Source organism: Taudactylus pleione, unplaced genomic scaffold (assembly GCF_031769625.1).
Source record: "Taudactylus pleione unplaced genomic scaffold, aTauple2 ptg000192l, whole genome shotgun sequence".
Classification (NCBI taxonomy): domain Eukaryota; kingdom Metazoa; phylum Chordata; class Amphibia; order Anura; family Myobatrachidae; genus Taudactylus; species Taudactylus pleione.
The window spans coordinates 2,381,555-2,403,934 of NW_028284594.1; the positions used below are offsets into that span (position 1 = coordinate 2,381,555).

At 41.1% G+C, this 22,380-nt stretch overlaps 1 protein-coding gene across 1 annotated transcript in view; it reads left to right on the plus strand.

The window, feature by feature from the left end:
- Nucleotides 1-22,380, plus strand: part of HNF4A (hepatocyte nuclear factor 4 alpha) — a 50,133-nt gene that overhangs the window by 13,841 nt on the left and 13,912 nt on the right. Inside the window, exons 2-5 of the mRNA XM_088476751.1 lie at nucleotides 3,986-4,160; nucleotides 7,211-7,305; nucleotides 14,693-14,799; nucleotides 18,582-18,737. Coding sequence (XP_088332877.1) covers nucleotides 3,986-4,160; nucleotides 7,211-7,305; nucleotides 14,693-14,799; nucleotides 18,582-18,737 — 533 coding nt within the window. The remainder of the gene's footprint in view (nucleotides 1-3,985; nucleotides 4,161-7,210; nucleotides 7,306-14,692; nucleotides 14,800-18,581; nucleotides 18,738-22,380) is intronic.

Below are 22,380 nucleotides of genomic sequence, written 5' to 3' on the forward strand. Positions count from 1 at the left end.
CGTCAACGACCAGCCTTAGCGCGCATCGCTGGTCGTTGACGGCATATACACTTGGCGATATAAGAAACAATTGAACGATAACTATATTGTTATCGTTCATTTTATCGGCTAGTGGATATGCGCCATTAGTTTATCAAAGTACACAGTGATGCTGGCCTCACTCATATCACAGAATATATAAGTATACAGAATCCCACTTTGGGATGACATCAGGAAAAGTTTTGGTATGAAGCAAATGCAGGTTCAGGGAAAGTTTGTGTGGAATTTGCACACCAGTGTTTATGCTGCTGTCATTGATAGTATATCCTGCAAGCTAATATTTGCCATTAGATAGCTTGGCCATGGATGTAGAACATTGAAGTGTCAGGTATGGTTGCGGCATTTCCCTGTTGCTTGTCCATAAAGTCAGGGGCTGTTTCTGTTAGTAAATCATGTAGACTCTGTATATTATGGCTGTGTAGTGTGTGGTATAGTGACAGCAGCTGTGACAAGGTGAGAAGTGCAGTGAGTGGGTGTGGTCTGATGTGTTTTTCCTTTTGCATTCGGTGATTCATAGGCTATAAAATGACTCCATTTACTGTTACAAAGGTGCTTTATCTGTTCCACAGAGTGACAGGAATCTGAGTTTAGTTTTCACTAAACTGTTACGAACTTCAATGAATAGATTAGTTGTGTGTTGCTATAAGACAATTGACATATGAATTATATTATTATAGAGGCAGTTGCTATGTGTACTATACATGATTTCTATTGGGTTACTGCTGACCCAGAGATTTATTTTGGCAGTGTAATATACTTGCTAAACGAAAACAAGGATGAACAGCAGAGTAATACCCTTTTTCCACCAAAATTCCAGGTCTTACCCGGAGTTGGAACAGAGGGCCTGATTCAGAGCCGGACGCTATTTGCGCTCGCTCGTTCAGAAAAAGGGGCCAGCTATTTAAATTGAGCGCTCGCTCTTTGCGGTCTGTTGACGCCTCTATGTCTGAGCGAGCGAACGAAACATGCGCTCGCTATTTTGTAAAGACGCCCCCTGGCCGCTCGCATCATACGTGATCTCCGCTATTTATTAGATTAATCGAGTACATTGAAAGGCGTCTGAACTGCTCGCAGTGCTTGTGGTTGGATTTTCCTACCGCAATCATGCGAACAGTTCAGGCTAAGAAACAACCAAGTGACGTGGTTGATGATGCTGCTTTGTTAATTATGCACACCCTTAAAACGCCCATTTTCACCGTTTGGCACGCCTGCGTTCGGATCTCCACTCCCTGTTTTCAAGCAACTTCCCCTATTACCACCCACAAACGCCTCATCCTGTCACTCAAATTAGCAGGCACTCGCAATTTTGCGAACACACGTTTTCCGACCGCACTGACTGGTTGGCGCATGCGCATTACGACTCATACGCATGCGCAGATGTGCGAACATCACTCGGAGCGAACGAGCGGCCGCTTACGAGCGGCTCTGAATCAGGGCCAGAGTTCCTATCTGGATCAGACGCGGAATTTAGCCGGCGCCGACTCGGGATATTCCCAAGTCGGCGCCGCTCACACTGGAGTCGGGTCTGCATAGACCCGGCTTTCCCGGCGTGAAATTGGACGCTTGGAGATGATGTCATCTATAAGCGCCACTGAAGCCGGACCAATCGGCCGGCTTGCAGTGCACTCCAGGTCATCGTGACTCGGAGTGCGTTGTGCTCACAGCAGGGTTTCACAGGCTACGCCCGTGTTAAACTCTGCTATTTACCTGGGTTGGATTGCCGGGTCACTCGACCTGGCGATCCAACCCTCTCCCCTTTTACACCAGGGAGCTGCCCAGGTTAACCCTGCAATAACCCGGGTGTTAGCTCCGGTGTAATAGGGGTATAATTAACAGCACCATTGGGTGCAGGAATTATCTGTACAGGTCCAGAATAAGTAATTACCTGTCACAGTGAATCCCAGCTCCATACTCAATGTTGTTAAATACTTTTATATCAATCATTGCTACTACCGACTCCAATATAACCCTTCCCATCAGGTACAAGATGCTCTGCTCCTGGACTTCCCACTTACTTTATGATTTGTAGTCACTTGTGTTGAACTAGTTAACTGATGAGAAAGGTGTTTCTGCAATCATAAACTAGGTGGGAAGTCCAGGAGCAGAGCATTTTGTACCTAATGGAACGGGTCATGTTGGAGGGTCTGCTACTATTTATATGCACAAGTATTCAACATCCCACAAAAAAGTCAACAGATTTGTCTGTATTACACCTGACGCTTACACAGTTTCCAGACAATGTTTTCTTATTAGAAACCAGCAGGCTCTTTTCAAACTTTCAAGCTGCATACACACGTAAAGATTTTCTTTCCAACCATCCAACTAGCTGATTGGTTGGAATGAAAATCTGGTAACGTATGGGAGTAACTGATGATCAGCAATTTGCTCCTAAATGCCAGAAAACAGATGAAAATGGTCGTTAGACAAGTTTGTTAAATGTTTGATCTATACAATTTGTTCAAACAACAGTTTTTGTCCATTTTCCGGCGTTTGGGAGCAAATTGCTGATTGTCATTTGCTTTCACACCTTACCAGAATTTCATTCCAACCAATCAACTAGTTGAATGGTTGGACAGAAAATCTTTACGTGTGTATGCAGCTTTAATTCATTATTTCATGTAGATTTTTTTTCTAAATAAAGACTGAAAAAATGCTGCTTGCATAAGTATTCAGCCCATGTGCTGTGGAAAGTCCAGGTTTACACAAATGGTAGCTGTTGCCCTTAAGGCCCCCATACATCAGAGATCGATTGCAGCAATTCTGCTATTTGCAATCGATTGTGTATAAAAATCTTTCCTTTTTTCAATCGATTGCAGATTGCAGAATTGCCACAATCGATTGAAAAAGGGAAAGATTTTTATACACAATCAATTGCAAATTGCACGATTGCTGCAATCAATCTCTGATGTATGGGGGCCTCAACAGTTGGCTTTCAATTAGCCTCTACCAGTGAATAACTAAAAAAAAGGTCAGTTTTTAGTAAGACTGGGAACGCATTCTGCCAAATTCCTCCGGCAATAGATACAAATGGGATAAATATTTTGAGTAGCAATTTTTAAAATGTTACTCATCTCTAATATATATACACCTTGTCCTGGGAAGCCCACAAATCACAGTACCCAGGGGTGTCAAGAGCCCAGTCGGTCCACATAAGAGGGGGCGTGTCCATGCCCCATCAGGTGCCCATTGAAGCATTCTTTACTCCTGGCATCCCTGTCTGCATATTGCAATTGTTTTTGAATTGCTAAAAATTACATCGCCACGGTTTTTCGTCCTATTCTGATATTGGGCCCCATACATCTGCGACGGATTGGCGCGATCCTGCAACCCGACAACGCAGGATCGCAGAAAAGCAACATGTTGGATTTCACCGATATGACAATCACGATTAAAATATGATCGTGATTGTCAAATCGATGAAATTTAACATGTGAAATTCCAACGATCCTGCGATGGATTGCTGTACATCAATGGTCCCCGGTCGGCATTTCCGATCAGCGGATCGGCGTTTCCCATCTGATCCCAGGATCGCGACGATCCGTCGCAGATGTATGGATACCTTTTGTCTGGTCCAGAGTGATGAGGACTGTTGCCAAAGATAAGTAAACATTTTCAAACTAGGGACAGACATATGTGCAGAAGAGAAGCTATTGCAAGTGATATTGGTTTACTTCATTAGTAATCATGTAATATATTGGGAGGGCTGACATTACAGGGACACTTAGAAAGTGAGGTATTCAACAATTATCTAATCAAAATGAATACGGTCATAATGTCATTTAAAAGATGTGCCTGTAATACAGATGACTGTGCATGTTTTCTGACTACACCAACAGGACCCCACGATCAGGTCCAGTATCAGTATCTGCCTGTGTGATACCAGCTTTTTGCATTTAAAAGAAATAATTTACATATTAACAACTGTTCATTGTTATGTATCTACCAGATACTTCTCCATCTGAAGTGACGGGTCTCAACGCAGCAAACGGTATTGGTATTAATTCTTTGTGTGCAATTTGTGGTGACCGAGCAACAGGAAAACACTATGGGGCTTCCAGCTGTGATGGGTGCAAAGGATTTTTCAGAAGGAGCGTCAGAAAGAACCACATGTACTCCTGCAGGTAGGATGGTCACCATTTGTATTACACATCACTTCAATTCAATTGCTCTCACTAAACCAATATATCCGGGCCTTGTTGATCTTTTTAGAAGTTTTCATTTCAAAGAGCCGCAAAAAAGAAAAAAAATTAATAAAAACTTTCTACAGTATGTTTCCAATAGCTGAAAACATATTTGAGAGTGTTTCAGGTCTTTATGAATTGACAGTGGAATTATCATTCCTAGTAATGTCTATGTTAACTGTGTTGGCAGATGTAATACTTAGGGGGCGATTCAATTCATTTGTGGGAATTTAGCTCCGTGGGGCAATTCAATTACTTCCCGCGACTACTCCCGAGGCTGCACTTACCGTGGATTTCTGCCTATACCCTCCTGAGGTGCGAGCAGATGTAGCAGTGTACAGTTATTAGTTGACAAAATGGGAGCAAGACCATCTCTCTTGATGATAATAAATGTTTAGCACTCTATTTTCCTTTATGGTTGTAATTTATCTGTATATGCACTCTGTAAGGCGCTAATGGCACATTAGAAATAAAGTGCAATAATAATGGTAGGAGAGAAGTCTAAGTAGGTACAGTACATGGAACCTGACCTAGAACTAGATGTTTCGGTGCCCTAGGTGAAAGATCTTGATGGGAGAGATAGTAAATACTGTACTGTCTCAAAGTGGCAGCACACTGCAAGTAGATGCATTGCCAACCTATTGTGCCGGTGTGCCTAGCCCTTTATAACCAGTCCCAAAATGTATTTATATCACTCACATTTAACAAATAAGCTTATTTCTTCACAACAAGCTCCAATAGCAATAGCATTCACATTTGATAAATACACCTATTGGCCCCCACACAGCTCCAACGTTAAATTAATATCATAACCCAGTGGTTTCCAAACTGGGTGACGTGGCACCCTGGGGTGCCTTGGGACACTTGCAGGGGTGCCTCAGGTTGGTGGTCCAGCACCAAATCAAATTATTTATGGTTAATGTGAGAGTCAAAACATAAAATGTGGACAAAGAGAAGTGCAAACCACCACATAACTGAACCTAAGAATGGCAGGTAAGTACAATTTACATAATCATTTTTTTCCTGATTTCTCAATAACAAACTTTTGGCTTAGGGGTGCCGTGAAAACAATGAGGTGATTAAAAAAGGTTTGGGAACCACTGTCATAACCATTTCATCTAGGCCCCCATCCCACAACCTGAACTAACATTAATTAGTAAAATCACATTTATTCAACCCGCTTACATTACATTTATAGAATCTCCATTAAATGAATAGATCTCTTTCGCCAATTAGCCCCAAAATCAAGTTAATAGAATTCAGAACTCCTCGAATGAGCCACAGCATTAATTAGCAAGCATGCACATTTCAGAGAGACCCCCTTACTGCATGATAATTAATAATCCCTAAAATATATTAAATGCCCCTCCCCAACAAATTATATTATTCACATTCATCAGCATAAACATTCAGAGGCAACTCTGTATATGCTGATGATCTGATATAACCTGTGTTAAGCAGTTATTACATTGGCAGGATACTTAAACCATCCGGAATCTGCCATTTCCACATGGTTTTAACTACAATACATACCTCAATAAAATGTAAAAAAATAACATTTATATTGTTGTCTGTTTTATGATTGCAGCGTAATATAGAAAGGATTCTTATTTGCCATGTACAACACTTGCTAGTTAAATTATACTCTGTAGCCTCAATATCTGCAACACTTTGAATGACCAAACTGTTACTCAGTCTTCCCCAATACATAACATACTGGCAATCAGACTCCCTGCAACAGTATGACAAGGAACGCTTGCAGGTATAGCGCATCTGACTAGAGGCTGCCAGAAAAGTGATAACAATAACTCTTGTGGAATAGGCAAAATTGGACAGGACCAGCTGGATTTTCCCCATAGGCAAAACCAACTAACGTCATCTTCAGATGGCATGTGTTCATGGAGACTCCATACTGCTCTCTACTTACTGTGTGTGTTCAATTACTGCAGAGAGTAAATGGACTATGGGCCTTATTTTGGGTCATACGCAGCGGAGTTGTCGGGCATAGTGGAGCTATTTTTTTTTCTTCCGCGCATGCGTCTGAGTCCAGATAGGGTGCGCCCAGAGCTGGAGTTGCAATTGAGACGCACGGGAGGCGCACAGTCTTCGAAATGTTTTAAAAATATAGTTGGCATTCCTGGGCAATGACGGGAAGGAGGCTTAGTGGGTGCACAGAGATGGTCTGTCTTATGGGCGTGTTATGAGAGTGTTGTGGGCATTTGGCTGAAGGTGTTTGCGCACAGTGACACCTAATCGTTCATATAGGGGGCCATATTCAGACAGAGCATCTACATTTGCCATAGAGCTGGTGCACGTTTTGAGGGTGCGATATTTCAGCAAATACGGATGCTGACAGTGGGCGGCTTAGTCCTTACACACTCATACACACAGATGTACACCAGGGAAGGGCTTTATAGTGGCATTTGCATAAAGTTGCGGATTTGAGACCAGCAAAAGGCATCTGGACTCGAGCTAAACATTGTAAATCTTCGAACAAAGCAGCTTTTTAATATGTTAAGGTTTTTAGATATTTGTACTTTTGGGGTCTATTTACTAAGCAGTGTTAGGAGACTGAGTGAAAAGTGATAAGGTGCCAGCCAATCAGCTTCTAACTGTAATTTTTCAAACACAGCCTGTGAGTTGGCAGTTAGGAGCTGATTTACCTGGCACCTTATCACAGACATCACTTTTCACTTTTTCTCATAACACTGCTTAGTAAATAGACCCCTTTGTTAGATGTGGCTGACTGAGAGGCTGAGATCTGAGAGAGGATTCAGCCCGCCGCTCTGACTGTATTTTGGCCGGGCAGCATCCTCTGCCTAGTTACCAGGCGCAGCCATTCAGTGTATGGCTGCAGAAGTGGGTGGGGCTCTGCTAAATTGCCCCTGCACAAACAAATAAAGAACATTTTTTTCCATAATCTTGTAAAACCATTAATAAAGTCTTCAAATAAAGATCAGTGTACATATAATTTCACCGTCTGGTTTCAGATTCAACAGACTATGTGTGGTTGATAAGGACAAACGGAATCAGTGTCGATACTGCAGACTGAAGAAATGTTTCCGGGCTGGAATGAAAAAAGAAGGTGAGGTATATTCCTCTTATCCTGCTGCTGTGGCCATAATTACCCATCTTATACATAAATACAATTTAAAGAAGTGTAATCTCAGGAACAAACTTTACCCTATGTAACGCCTCCCTCTAGGAGAATGGTGGAGTTTTGCTGATATTTTGATGGCCGATTATGACATTTTTGTCTCATCCCAATCTACAACTTATGGTGACCCATGTAATAGGTTGCAAGCTGCAGCCGCTGCGGGAACTCCTGCCAGTCTGCGTGTATGTATAAAGTGGCAATCATTTTAAAGGCAAAACCAGCTTGGTTAAAAATACGGAGAGACTGGCAGGAGTTCCCGCAGAAGCTGCAGCTTGCAATCTATTACATAAGCCCAGAAGTGTCACCAATGGAATAATATAAATGACTACACAATATTTGGCTTTCTCACCTATTGCATCATATGGAGGACTCCATGTCCAGGAGCCTGTGTGGAACATTCCAAATGTGTAGCGCAAAGTATCGATCACGTACAGTCTGATTTATTTACTTCTGAAATACGTAAATCCACCTGGAGGGACCCTTGAATTTATAAGAGGGGAGAGCTGGAGATACAGATGTTACCTAGGGTTGTTGTTACTAACATGACAGAAACTAATTTTGTATTGACCACAGCAGTGCAAAAATGATTTTCTTTTTTTTTTAAATGCTGCCTTGTCACCATCTACTCTATTATCTACCATGCACTTTGTTGATTAGAAGAATTGATATGAGAGAGAGAGAGAGAGAGAGAGAGAGAGAGAGAGAGAGAGAGAGAGAGAGAGAGAAAGAGAGAGAGAGAGGATATTCCAAGGCACAGATAATATATTTATCAACCAGCATTTGTAGTTGTTTCAGCAAAGTGAAAGCACAGCTATCATCGGAGCATGTCAGTAGATGGGAAGTACTGAGGTTTTATTGTTTGCATAGACATTTATCATTGTGTATAATTTTATTTGTATTGAATTAGAAATGTTCATAGAGCATCAATATAATATTTACAGGAGAAATTAGCATTATAGGGTAGGTACATAACTACATGATGGATATGTACTGATGGTCACATATGAGCCAGCCTATCACTACTGGATAAAATGAGGCCGTCCAATGTCATCAGCATATGATCACACACATAGGGTCTGAGCAATGTCGATGTTTACACAGTTGAGTGATTATCGGTAATCTGCACTGCGCATGCCTCAAGTGTCATTACCGATGTCCCTCGCAGCAAAGATTTATTCACAAAGTTATTGACAGGCAGAGACCACACGTGGGTGGCACCAGGAAGGTGGCGTCTCAAATGCAGACATGTCTCTGCCTGTGACTGCGATCCCGTAAACAGTCAAAATGGCTCCGGCATCTCAGTTCCCCTGGCTATTCTGTGTGATCAGAAGGCTGATTATCGAATGATCTGTGACTGATGCTGCATCTTTCTATGCAGTCGGTTAGATTTGTGAAATCGCCGTTGGGCATCTCAAAGCAAGTAACATCGGCTGCAACATTTGCACATTTTCGAACAGCAGCTGCATACAAATTCGTAGCTGTGGCTGCATTAGAGAGTACATCTCTGAATCAGGTCCATAGGCTGTTCTGTCATTGGCTGGATAAAATTAGGCCTGCCAATGTCAATTACGTACAGTATTGATTACACACATAGCCGTTCTGTCATTGGCTGGATAAAATGAGGCCTGTCAATGTCATTTACTTACAGTATTGATTACACACATACTGTAGCTGTTCTGTCATTGGCAGGATCACATGGGGTCTTTAAGTGCCATCAGCATATTAATCACACACATATATCGTGCCAGTGCTAGTTTGCTAACCAAATTATCATGCATGTCGATCGTGTTGTGGACGCAAGAATTTTTTTTATGTTAACAAAAAATAAATATTAACTCATTTAAAAAATAAATACTTGTGACTTACCTAAAAAGTAAAGAACTACAAATAGAATCACCTAATGTGCCTATTTTCCTTGATGGGCTTAAAGATGTGATAATAGGAGCCCACTCTGTGGGTGCTTGGTATAATAAAAGCAACCCCGGTCAGTTTTAATAGTTTTAATAGTTGGATCCTGTGGATGCACTTCCTACAGATCCCTTGTTAATCCAGTCCTGGACAGTGTGATGTTACAGCTCTAGTTGCTGACTTAAGGAACCAAGGTCTATTGTATATCATATACTAGGGGATCATTAGTGTTCTCCTCTGACAGCACAATATTTAGTATTTTTATTTTAAAATAACACTTTTTTAACATGTGACTGGAATCCCTTACTGTTTTCAAGGCTAATCTTCTCCAACACTTTCTAAAGGCACACATACACTTGCAGACCAAAAAACGACTGCACGTCGATTACGACATTGTAATCGTGCAGTCGTTTCACAGTCTGTGCTTTGCCTACACTGAATGATCAGTCGTAAGTCTAGGCACATCAATCATCCCCTACCATGCTCAACCTGACGTTATCGCCAGGTTGACCAGCATGTTCGGGCAATGATTGATGTCGGAAACGACCAGCGGGAGTGCGCATCGCTGGTCGTTTCTGACATGAAAGTGCACAATTTGAGCATTATTACTGAGCGATTGCACGATTACGATGTCGTAACTGTGCAATCGCTCAGTATTATCGGTATCATTTTGAGTGATAAAACTCATTGATAAATGAGGCCCTATGGAGTAGATGTATTATAGCAGCACGTTTCTCTTTCTGCGATATAACATCGGCCAGAGCGGGGGAATGTTCCGGCGATCCCTGCCTGAGTACACAGCGCATCAGCCTAGTGCTGATGTGCTGTGTCTCAGTTCCAGCCGGCTCCACTGAGCATGCGCGGGATCTGGCACCTAATTGGATTTAGGGTTCTGTTTGTGAAATGAGGAATGAAATCGGCCAATACTTCTATACACTGCAAGTATTGTATTAATGTTTTGTGCAAAAAAAAGACTAAAATGCAAATGTGTTCATATTGTTACTTTTCATTTATGTTTAATAAAAAAAAAAATTGGCAAAAAATTGCTTTTTTCTTTTTACTATATTATATTTATATTGCTTTTAAATACAGGGAATGGGAGATTACAGAAAATAGAGAGCGGTCAGGGGTTAGGGAGGGAGTGCAAACATTACCAGGAGTCACAGCAAGCATGTAAATATTCTAGAGTCAGTACAAACATAGGTCAATGCCACCACTAAAAATTCCATTATAAACGTGTGTTCAGTGACAATTCCATCATTTTGTTTCAGTCATCAAACAATTTTTCATTTAAAGAAAATCACTGAAATTAATAGGAACTCAACATTTGTAACAGCACTTTACTTCTCTCTTATCTTTAGCTGTTCATAATGGTCTTTACTCTCTCTATATAAAAAAAGTGTGGATCGTCAGAACACAATACTTTATCGCTGTATCACTCATCGTTTCCTCACATGTCTACATATAACCTGTTATAATCTGTTAGATTAATTGAATTGCTTAGACGATGATATGTCTGTAGGGAATCGGTATGTAATTCCGTCTGTCGGGATGCCTCCTGTCAAAATACCAACAGCGTCATCCCGATGGTTGGCATCTCGACTGGGGGTGGGTAAGTGTACTTAACCTCCCTCCTTCTCCCTCTAACCCTCCCTTCTTGTAGCCTAACCCTCCCCCCTTAGTATCTAACCCTAACCCCCCCCCAGTGGTGCCTAACCCTAACCCACCCCTCAGGGGTGCCTAACCCTAACCCCCACAAAAAAAACCTAATGCTAACCCCGCAATGCTACCTAAACCTCCCCCCCATGGCTAATAGCTAAAACGCCCTGGACTTAACTGGTTCAGGCTGGCATCTGCCTGAGTGCCGGCGTCGGGGTCGGGATTCAGACCGGCGGCATGCCGTCCGCTGGTCTGATAACTACATCCCGTCTGTAGTGTACATCCAGGACCAGCTGCGGGAGCTGGGAATTATCAAGGGCCTTTTCTAACTATAGGGCCCGGGAAATCAATAATTATTATTACTATTTCTAGATTGTTAGTAGTTGGGATTGCCATCCCACCTTTCTTTTTATATCTTCTTATAAACTGCTAATACCATATGAGTTTTGTTTGTTTGAAGATTTATTTACTCTTTTGTAGATGCTTTGCAGTGTACTGTATCTCATGATATATTCAAGATACATGTGCAGCCCACAGGATGCACATACTATTGCTGTAATATGAGATATTTATCCATTACGATCTCCAATATCTCATATTACCATTGTCAGCTAAAAAATAGATCTCAACTGTGACTATTCCATAAGCAGTACCAATAATTTGTATTTAGTGTGGTCCCGATTAGGTCGCTATTGACCTATGCTATTGGTACTGTGCATGCTTCGGAGCCACAGTGCACATGTGCTGTGATGCTGCTGTGGCTCAGGTCACAGAGCTCCCTTAGTCATAGCCTGAATGATAAGCTGCAAGTGTTTCGGGATGGCGACATTGAATGTTACAGAAAATGGGGGCATGTCGGACCCGTTTTCTGTTCCTGCCTAAGCCAGTGACTCTATCCTCGGGCGCAGTTACTATGGCTCCAGCAGCATAGTTGTGTTGGTCATCCTGAGTAAACCTGAGGGTTACTCTGAGGTCCAATGCTGTAATCGATGGTCACGAAGTTGATCCGATGGTGCATCTTCAGTCGTGGGCAGCAGATAAGAGACGCTGGCAGTGGTTGTCTTCTTACACAAGACACCTCCTGCGGCATTATCATATTTTGTGCTAAGTTACAGCGGTTGCGGCATTTGGGTACACCTGTGCTCCCTCTCTTTTTTCACCACATTCATTCAGTGAGTCTGGAACTGTATGCTTGTGTGTGCCAACTTTCCCTCCCTGAGACTTACCACCAATGGCCTACAATATAGTCAGTTGCCCTACCCTTACCCCGTGTCTTCGTCCTACTTAATCTGTAATTTTATTGCTGTATTTATTTTCTAGATATGACAATGTACACTGTATTGTACTTATGATATGTCAAGTTACACTGTTACTATGTATATTTCCTGTGCGGCTCTCAGGAACCTTTGTGGCACCTTTGTAATAAAAGATAATAATAATATACTGTATGTACTTCCTTTTCTCAGTATATGGGGATTCTGTGCCTATACTGTAGAAAGCTGTCTGTGCCTATACTGTAGATAGCCTAACATAGGATATCGATTAGAAAATATTTTAGGGAATAAAGAGTATTAATATATGAACCTTGGTTTAAAAATATTATCTAAAGAAAAATGAAAGAGTACAGAAGCGCACTCTTGTCACTTTGCGCATCACTAATTTTTTAATAAATATATATATATATATATACATACACATTTTGCTTTTAACCATTGGCTAAGTTAAGGCTGAATAATTTTCATGCAATTATTGTACACATATGGTATAGGGTATCCAGTAAAGTAATAGCCGGAGACGTAATGAGACTTTTTGGTGCCCTGTGCCCAGAGAGAGCATTGTCGCCCCCCCCCCCCCCCCATTTTTTAAATAGGGACATAAGATAGTGCACCTGAAAAAGGGCCATGGCCTCATCAGGAAGGGCCAGGGAAAAGATAGGGGTACTCCTGGGGCAGCCAGGAGATGCTGTGGATAAAAGAGGAAGCTACAAGTGAGAATGATAATAAACAGGAAAATTGACAGGCCCAAACAGCGCCCCCACTACCCTAGTTGCGGCCCTGGTAATAGTAGTAGGTGGGGTATGGCTACATGTATTTCTTGGCTTATTTATCCATTCTATGAATATAACTTATTCTGACCCCATTGTTATTTGAGAGGTGAAAGTTCATTAGGGTTCATTGGAATGTAATTGTCTTTAGCTTTTCCCATCCATTGACCCCTGGTTACTTTACAGAGCAGGGATCCTGTCTGTGGGATGTGCACTTCCTGTCCTGAATGCAGGTCGTCCTTTTCTTTCTCTCCTTCAGGCTTTGCTGACTGGAAGCTGCCATGACAATAAATCTCAGAGTGGGTAATATTGTCTCCCACCTTCCCAAGCACACCTTATGGTGCTTACTAGTATTTTTAGGCCTACTTTAACTTTTGCAATAAAACATTCCAATGTACAATAGTGACTCATGTAATAACAGTCCTGATGTTACTTCATTCTATTTTATTAATTTAAGGCATAAATGAAGCAGTAGTTTACTATTTCATAGCATGCATGTTTTAACATGGACTCACAAAAATAGGTGTATTCCAGGGGTGATTCCCAGAATCATATAGTGGGACCATGGACTTTGTAGGCAAATAGGTGCTTTTGCACAAATAAAAGTGTAGGCCTACATTTTTTGCAGTTCCAGTTTCTAAGCTCCTGGGACAGACCACACAGACTTATAACAATGTATAGTGAGCACCCATGATCTACTGGGAATAGGATTGTAATGCCAGCGGCTGTTTAGCCTAACCCTCCCCTCCCCCCTAACCCTCCCTTAGGGGTGCCTAACCCTAACCTCCCCCTTAGTGCCTTACCTTAACCTCCCCCCAGGGGTGTCTAAACCTAGCCCCCCCTCCCCGCACCCTAAACCTAACCCTCCCGGGGGGTGCCTAACCCTAACCTCCCACCGGGGCTGCCTAACCCTAATGCCCCCTTCCTCTAGCCTAACCCTAACCCTCCCTGGGGGGCTGGGGGGTGCCCTAAACCTAACACCCTCCCTCTTGCGGCTAACAGGACGGGTGCCCTGTACTCACCTTGTTCGGGCCCGCGTCGTCCTGGATTCCGGCATCGGGATTATGACAGGCGTCAGTATCTCGACGCCTGTCATATTGCCGTCCGTATTGTCACATAACTACATACCATCTACTGACATGCTAGAATAGAGAAAAAAAAAGTAAAAGAAAATGTAAAACATATAAAAATACATATTTTACTTTAAATGTTGTTCTCAAAATAAATAATGTATCCTCAGGCAAACAATGAATTATTGTTTTATTGAAATTAAGCTTTTGATTTCACATTCATATTTGCCTACAGCTACTACTAAGTATCTTGCTTCTCGGAGATCTACTTGTGACAACAACCTATGGCCATACTGAGGGAAGTGTGCCCAAGGCCGCGAGGGCAGAAAATTGCACCCCACAAGATGGAGTGCTTCTCAAAGCGCTCCATCTTCAGGGGGGCTGAGATGCACCTGGTTGCTTTGAGATCTCCAAGCGAGGTTCCCAGACTCCTCTTTGCAGACATGTGATGTCAAAAAGCTAAAATAAAAAAAAGTTGGCAGACAAATAATGACCTAAAACTACAGATCTGCCTTCTACCTCTTTCCTGAGTTATTGCTGTTTTTTTTTTTCAGTTTGGGATGTTACAATGTTTTTTTTTTTCTTTATTATCAGAAAGATAACCTCATTTTTAATCCTTTTACTGCTGTTTCAGCTGTACAAAATGAGCGAGACCGTATAAGCACGAGGAGGTCTAGTTATGAAGACAGCAGCTTGCCATCTATCAATGTATTAATTCAAGCAGAAGTCTTATCACAACAGGTACGAAACTAAACCTCTTTTACTAATAATTTATGTTATTTTTAGTGTTAGTGCTTAATGTTCATTTATGTTTAGGAATCTGTATATACACTACGGGATGTTGATGATAAAAAGTGCATAATCTAAATAGGGCACCAATATCTTTGTAACCATTAACCAGGACTAGGTAACATGTAAGCTCTGTTCATAAAAATCTCTAATGATACTTGCGAGTGTCACTAAATCTGTGTTCTTTAGGGATCTTACATCTGTGAAAATAATTGTAGTAACAGATTTCTAGTTCGTAAATTCAGGATTGTTTTGGCACTGGTAATGAATGGGACCACCAACAAATTAGTACCAATATATACAGTTCAAATTATATTGTAGAACATTAAACATTTATGCTTAGGAGTGTCCAAGAAATACTACATAGAGTAACATATATCCACCTTTCCTACCTTGCTTGCAGGAGATTTGGAGGCCAGGTAGGAAAAAACAAAGTTGATGGGGCAAGATATATGGTTCACCCACCTCAGAACACTCCAAGTGGTAGGGGTATGATGCCAGTCACCTCATCATGCCCCTGCCGTTAATTGATTTATTGGGTGGGTAGGGCTTCATAACAAAGTTTGTTGTGGCACCACACACCTTGTGCCAGGTAAGCACTATTGGGAGATGTTCCTCCTCTCTCGGTAGTCCAGCAGTTCTTCTGCTTATTTAGAATCTCCCAAACATTCCCTGAGAGTAGGTCATTTTGTAATAGGGGCAAAGTAATATACTTTTCAGTGGTCACTACAGGACAGGGCTATGATGAGACAGCTGTCTCAGCAAAATGGTTGCAATTAATGTACAATGTAATTTTCTTGATGTGAACATAGAAGTTAATAGTTGTTAGATCTAATAATGCTTAAAAATGAAAATATTTGTAATGCAGATTTTATGGTCATCTGTAAAAAGGACAAGGAGTACACCTTTTCAGTTGCCATAGTAGGAGAATACTTCATTGGTCGTGATGAGGTAAGTAGCGGGGTTAGAGGGAGGATTAGGGGTTAGGGTTAGGCACTAGGAATAGGGTTAGGGTTGGGCTCTAGAGGGTTAGGTTTAGGGTGCGGGGAGGTGGAGGTTTGTTTTAGGCACATGGGGGGAGGGTTAGGTTTAGAGGTAGGGGGGAGGGGAGGGGAAGGTTAGGATACCTACCGACAGGTGTCGGTACCCTAACCCTGTCGGGGTTTTGACCGTCGGGATCTCGAGCGCCGGCATCCTGTACCCAACCCCTTTGGTCTCTCTAGTTATTGGTCAGGGAAGAACACCACTTTAAAATAATCTAGCATCTTCTGTTCCTTATTTCTTGTCCAATCTAACCTGTGGCCACCAATGCTGTTTTGTTACTGCAGAGACGCCATCATTTGGTATTTTAGGGACTCTTATAGGCAATGAGTTGTGAACTATATCAAGCCATGATGAATATTCAGTGGGATCTCCAAGTAACACTGTATCAATTAAATTGGGCGCATGCCGAATTAATGTTTCTTGTTCATTACCATCCTCTTCATAAGGTCAAATTCTGCAGGGGGTGGCAGTCAGTATAACAAATAATACATACATAAAAACAGAACAAGTGCATATGTGTTTGATGAAGTAGATTCACCATGAGGCAGATTTTAATAAGGGTCTTGCTCATTTGCTCATGAGTGCTTACAGAACCATACTTGCTGATATAGTCCAAACCCACCCCCTCTCCTCCAGTAACTTCAGGATGGGAGGTCCAGGGAGCAAGAGCATGAGGAGTGGTGCTGCAATTCGCTGCAGTAGGAGGTGGGGCCCTGATGATGCAATTAGCAGCCAACTGCATAATCAAGCCCCACCCATTTCCTTGCTGAAGCGATACCTGAATCTGAGAGAACTCTCAAACATTCAGTAGTGTGCTACAGAGAAAAGGGTGTGAGATGACCCGGCGATGCTCCAAATATGGCACGCAATTGTATAGTAATTGCAGTGGTAAATAGGCTTTTTCATGCAAGCACATGAGGAACCTTTACCTGGCTAAAGCAAGTGAATATTACCAAAAGCTGTGTTATGTTCCATTGAAAGAATTGCTATGACTGGTGGAAATATTTGAATACATAGCTCAAAGTGGATTAAAAAGACATGTTCACCTGCAAAAACTACCTTTGATAAATCTGCCCATAGTCATGGAAATAAAGTCATGTATATTCATCTTTCTCTCAGTCTTTGGTTCCTAGTGCATTGTTAGGTGGCTGATTCCTCTGTGGAAGCGACGCAAACACAACCTGTTTGAATATGGCAGTGATACATAATGATGTTTTGCCGCATATATTATTTACCATAGAGCCCTTGCAAATGCCCACCTCCTATGCCAGCAAACAGTTAAAGTGATATATACATAGTTGGCTAACATCCATGCATGCTCTCTTTGCTGATTGCCATTGCCATGTAAAGTTAACGCCATCCTGAGAGTAAGCTTTTTTGCCACTTGGTAAATTCACTAAGGACGCTGTTCCCATGGAGATCTAGTAAGTGAGAAATCAGTCATTTTTCTGTCAAACCTTCTGATTTATTGTGCGGGATGTAGTAAAAGAAAAATGTGGCCAAAAATCCGAAAACTGCAGTTTTCGGGGTTTGGCCACATTTCACAAATTTTCCAAGCTCAGGTATGTGTTACTTTCTGGTGCTTGGACCCGGTGGGCAAAGCCATTTTTTAATGGCATTGCAAATAGAAGCATATGGGCTTGTTTTCACATTGTGCATCGAGAGGGATCCAATAAGACCCCTCCCAGCATCCCCCTGGCCCATGCGCAGAAGCACTCCTGGGTGAAAAACCCAGAAGTCCAATCATCGCAAAGGACAGCTCTTTTTGGAAGAGCTGTCCTTTGTGATTTTAATCACAATTTAATCACAATTTAATATTATTATTATTACTATTATTATTATTATTATTATTATTATTTTATTATTATTATTATTATTATTATTATTATTATTATTATTATTATTATTATTATTATTATTATTATTATATATTTGTGCAGCAACCCAGGTAGACCAAACAGATAAATGCTATGTGCAGTTAAACATAAGTGTTTTTGATTGATGCCATTTATCATACAGAGCTTGTAACCCAGGGTTAGCTTCTTTCTGTGTACAGGAAATGTCACGGGTTTAGAAGCCTGAGTGGCTGACCCTGCCCGATTCTACTGGAGACCTTATTTTTGTGGTTCATGGCTTATTGATTAGACATGGTTGTTTTTTTAGGCTGTTTGTTTAAGACGTTGTCACTGAGCACATTGATTGAACATAGCAAACCTGTAACTACATTTAACAGACAAGCACAAAACCTATTCATTATTTTTTATTCAAAAGTTAATTTTCTAGCTTTCCCATTGGCTGAAATTATTTTACATGAGTTTTTTTTTCTTTTTTGATATAATTTTTCATTTTAATTAAATGAAGATGAAAAAAAATCTGCTCAAACAGAAATACAACAGAACAAAGATAAAATTAGTTACATATACAGTATACATTAAAAAAGATATATCTCACATACACACATACTGTATGCATAAATATATCCTTACAACAAAATGAAGTATATAAATAAATATATAGAAGATATGCCATTTATGTGTGCTGAATACTATAGCAAATGACACATCAATACACAGGAGAAGTATGTATTCCTAGGGCTGATGATGTCAATGATAGGCATGATAATTACCACCATAAACTATTGCATCATTGTTTTTTTATTTAGCCTAGTATCCAAAACCTTTCTCTTGCAGATAACCTCATCAGTGAGCATGCTAAACACGGACATCAGGGGAAAGAAGATTGCTAACATCACAGACGTGTGCGATTCCATGAAGCAACAGCTGTTGGTTCTTGTGGAATGGGCCAAATATATCCCAGCATTTTGTGAACTTCCACTAGATGATCAGGTGGGTTGATAGAGCGAGACTTCCCTGATGGCCATTGTTGCTGAAGGAACAATGTCATATTAGATAGGGTTTTCATTGGTAAGATGTAAATTAGGGCAGTGAAAGGTTTAGTAAACATTTATTTTTAAGGAAATTGCCAATTTGTTTGGATCTGTATGTGCCTGGATCCACATTATTTTCCAATTGTCATTTCCCAAAGAATTTTGGATCATCCGAGCAGTTATCAGACTGGCTCGATGTATCAAACTATTTTTGCTGTCAGTCCTTGGAAAACAGATGTTTTGATAGCAAATGTACTAAAAGGTTACCACAGCAGCCCTCGGGTATCGATCCCAAATGCTATGGTGACTGTGAAAGTACTCAATGTATCAAGCTACGAACAGTATTGCTTTCCAGAGCTTGCCTTCCGATGGCTATCACAATTTTTGGATGGAATTAGATACTTTATAGCCTATTGTAATTTAAATTAATTGCACAACCACTTGGTTGTGTATAATTTAGATAATATCTCCTGTCTCTAGCAGTAGAGCTGGATTAGGAAGGTGGTGGTGGTGGGAGGGGCACAGTGTCCTCCTCTCTTAGAACCATCCTTCCATGACCAGAGCACACTGCTTCACTGTGCAGTCCCTTCTATTTTCTAGGGGCCAGACGATGAGTGGCGACGGGCAAGACGATGGGTGGCGGGTTGACCGGGCGATGAGTGGGTCCCTATGTCTTCAGTGCCTCAGTCCCCTTGAAAGCTTAGTCCGGCCCTATCTGCCAAGCCAGTATTGTTTATACCCCTTTTACACCAGATCAAAAGCCTGTGTTTTTGCTGGGTCTACCTCGGTTGCAGCTCAGTGTAGGGTCCCTGAAAAATAACCCGGGTCAAGTGACCTGGCAATCCAACCCAGCTAGCTACCAGGGTCGGACCCAGGATGGACCTGGGTAATAGTGCAGTGTAAACGGCGCAACATGGGTTATCCGACCTGGGTCATGCCTAAAATTAGCTGTTTGGTGGTTGTGGAGCAGTCACCTCCCACTTTTTATGACCTCACAAAGTTCAGCAGGGCAGACCCAGGTTCAGTGTGAACGTGGCTGACCTGAGAATAACCCAGATCGATGGTGCCGTGTAAACTGTGTCTGACCTGGGTTGGAACCATGTCTGAAAACCCAGGTTGGACCCAGGTTTTTGGTGGAAAAGAGGTATATTTGACACATGCTCCTGGAGAAGCGTTTCCAGCTATGGAGATAATGTTCTGGTGATACCTAAAACTAATTTTTCAATTACAATAAAATAAATTAGAATAGACAAAAGATGCACAAGGATATTGTCTAAAGGGTGAAACAGTATATTCAGAAATCATACAAGCTATGTAAGGTCTGTTACATATTTATCAAAAACACTGTGTTTACATTTTACATTTTAAAACCATTTTTTCTGACCATTAATAGTATACAATAATATTAGTGATTGGATTTGCTCAAAATCATCCACCCAATATAGTGAATAATTAAGTGAACTGTTGGAGATTCACTCATTTCATGGTGTAAGTCCCTGCCACATTCTTCAGGGTAGACATTATGATTATGCCTCTGAAATGAATAACGTTGTTAGATATCATGGACTTTCTGAATTTTTGCAGACTGGAGGTTTCCCTTGATGTGTTCCAAGAGGAATACAAGAGAAGAATAGTATGAATGAAATAGAGCAGGACAGAGCAAGAGTAAGATGACATTATCTCGTCATCTGGTAGCAATGAAATTTGCAGTATGGGGGTGACCTGAGAAATTGTGAATCAATGTATTGCCCTCCTGTCCATGTCATATGTTTCAGTAATCACTACAGTACCTAGTTTTGCTGTTAGGACAACTGAATAATGCACATGGCTAATTCCATAAAATAGTTATTAGACAAATACATTCAATAATGAATTTATAAATATGAAACTATCATAAAAATGTAACACTATAAAGGGACTGGTATTTGATACCAAATACCAGCCACAACTTTTTGAAGCTTTCTTGTTGCAATGAGCCATATCTGTACAAGAACAATGGGGCTGATTCAGCATTGCACACAAGTGCAATGCTGAACGCAGATTTCCGATTATCGAGTGTGCAGGATGGGTCCTGTGTAATCGCACGCAGCCCCTTCGATGCCTCTGCCTGATTGACAGGCATAGGAATTTAAGAGGCGTTGCGGAGGCGGGGTCAGCCCAGCCCATTTTCTGGGAGTGGTAATACCAAGGACTGTGTCGAAGGACGCAGTTTACTGGCCTCGCAAGCCGGCCAGCCTGAGTAAGCTGGTTGTGAATCAGCCCCTATATCCACAAAGTCTTCTGTTATTTATGTGTTTTTATCTTTATTTTATCTTTCTTTCTTAGAGCTCTTTATTTTATTCACTATTTGTATATTATTTTCCCCCAAGAGTTTTCTTTTGACAAAAGTGTTCTGTAAAGGTAACAATGTTCCCACATGAAATACAGATAGGTTCACAACACTGTGAAGTGTTTTACACTTTTTGCTACTTTATCCGAGCGTATAAGGTGCATACACACGCTACTATTAAACTGCACTATATGAACGATAACGACATCGATCATATCGTTATCGTTCATATCAGGCATTTTTCGGTGCCTCCAACCCACCAACGACCTGCGATGTGTGGACACGTGTGGACGATAAAGATATCGTCCATCAACCTTGCATGCAGGACAACCTGGTCGATGTCAACCAGGTTACTATAGGGACCTGCGATTGTTGATCGCGAGTTGCTAGCCTTCGTTGGTGGGTTGGAGGTGTGCTGGATGATCGATATCGATCATCCAGCACACCAGGAGATATTGTTCAACAATATCGTTATCGTTTACGTTATGGTGTGTATGCACCATTATAGAGTGTCTGAAAAAAATCTCCACGTCTTCGTTTCCATCCATTTTAGATGCATTTGTCAACATGTCAAGATGCTTCTTAATGGAAGGAAAGGTCTATGTGGACATAGCTATAATCTTACATTTCAAGATTTTTTTTCTTCTGACTCTGCATGTTCAATAGCTGAAGTCATGGTAGTACAAATGGATAACTGTTTTGATATGAGTACTTCAAAGACACTTTCCGGTCAGAAAACCATTCATGTATTTAAAATTAGCTAACAGTGAGTGATAAACTCTAACGAGATTCACACGTATTATCATGACAGTAATTATTAAGCCCTGTCCTTCACGGATTTTCAACTAGCACTTAATTAGTCCAATCGTTAACCTTTTGTGTCTTCAATAATTCTTGCTGTTTAACAGGGGACAAAAACAATGCTTAACAGAGTTAAAGAACCAGTTCATCCCACCCTTTACTTTTTGTTTATCCATTTATTTTTAACTTTGCCTATTAGATTCTACAGTTTATTAATTCTCAGTAAACGACATAGAGGTATATTTACAACATAATTTTCAGAGGTTTTTCCCGCTGGATTTAAAAAAGCAATAATATTAGCTGCAAAATCAGGCTTGTTTAGCAGTTAGTATTCTTGTCTATTTAATTTAAATCCAGCTTGCAAAACCATTTAAAATAGGTGTTTTTGTAATCCCGCAGCTTACTAAATATACTCCATAGCGTGAACTGATTTCTGCATATTTTTCCCACACAAAAAATGAATTTGGCTAAA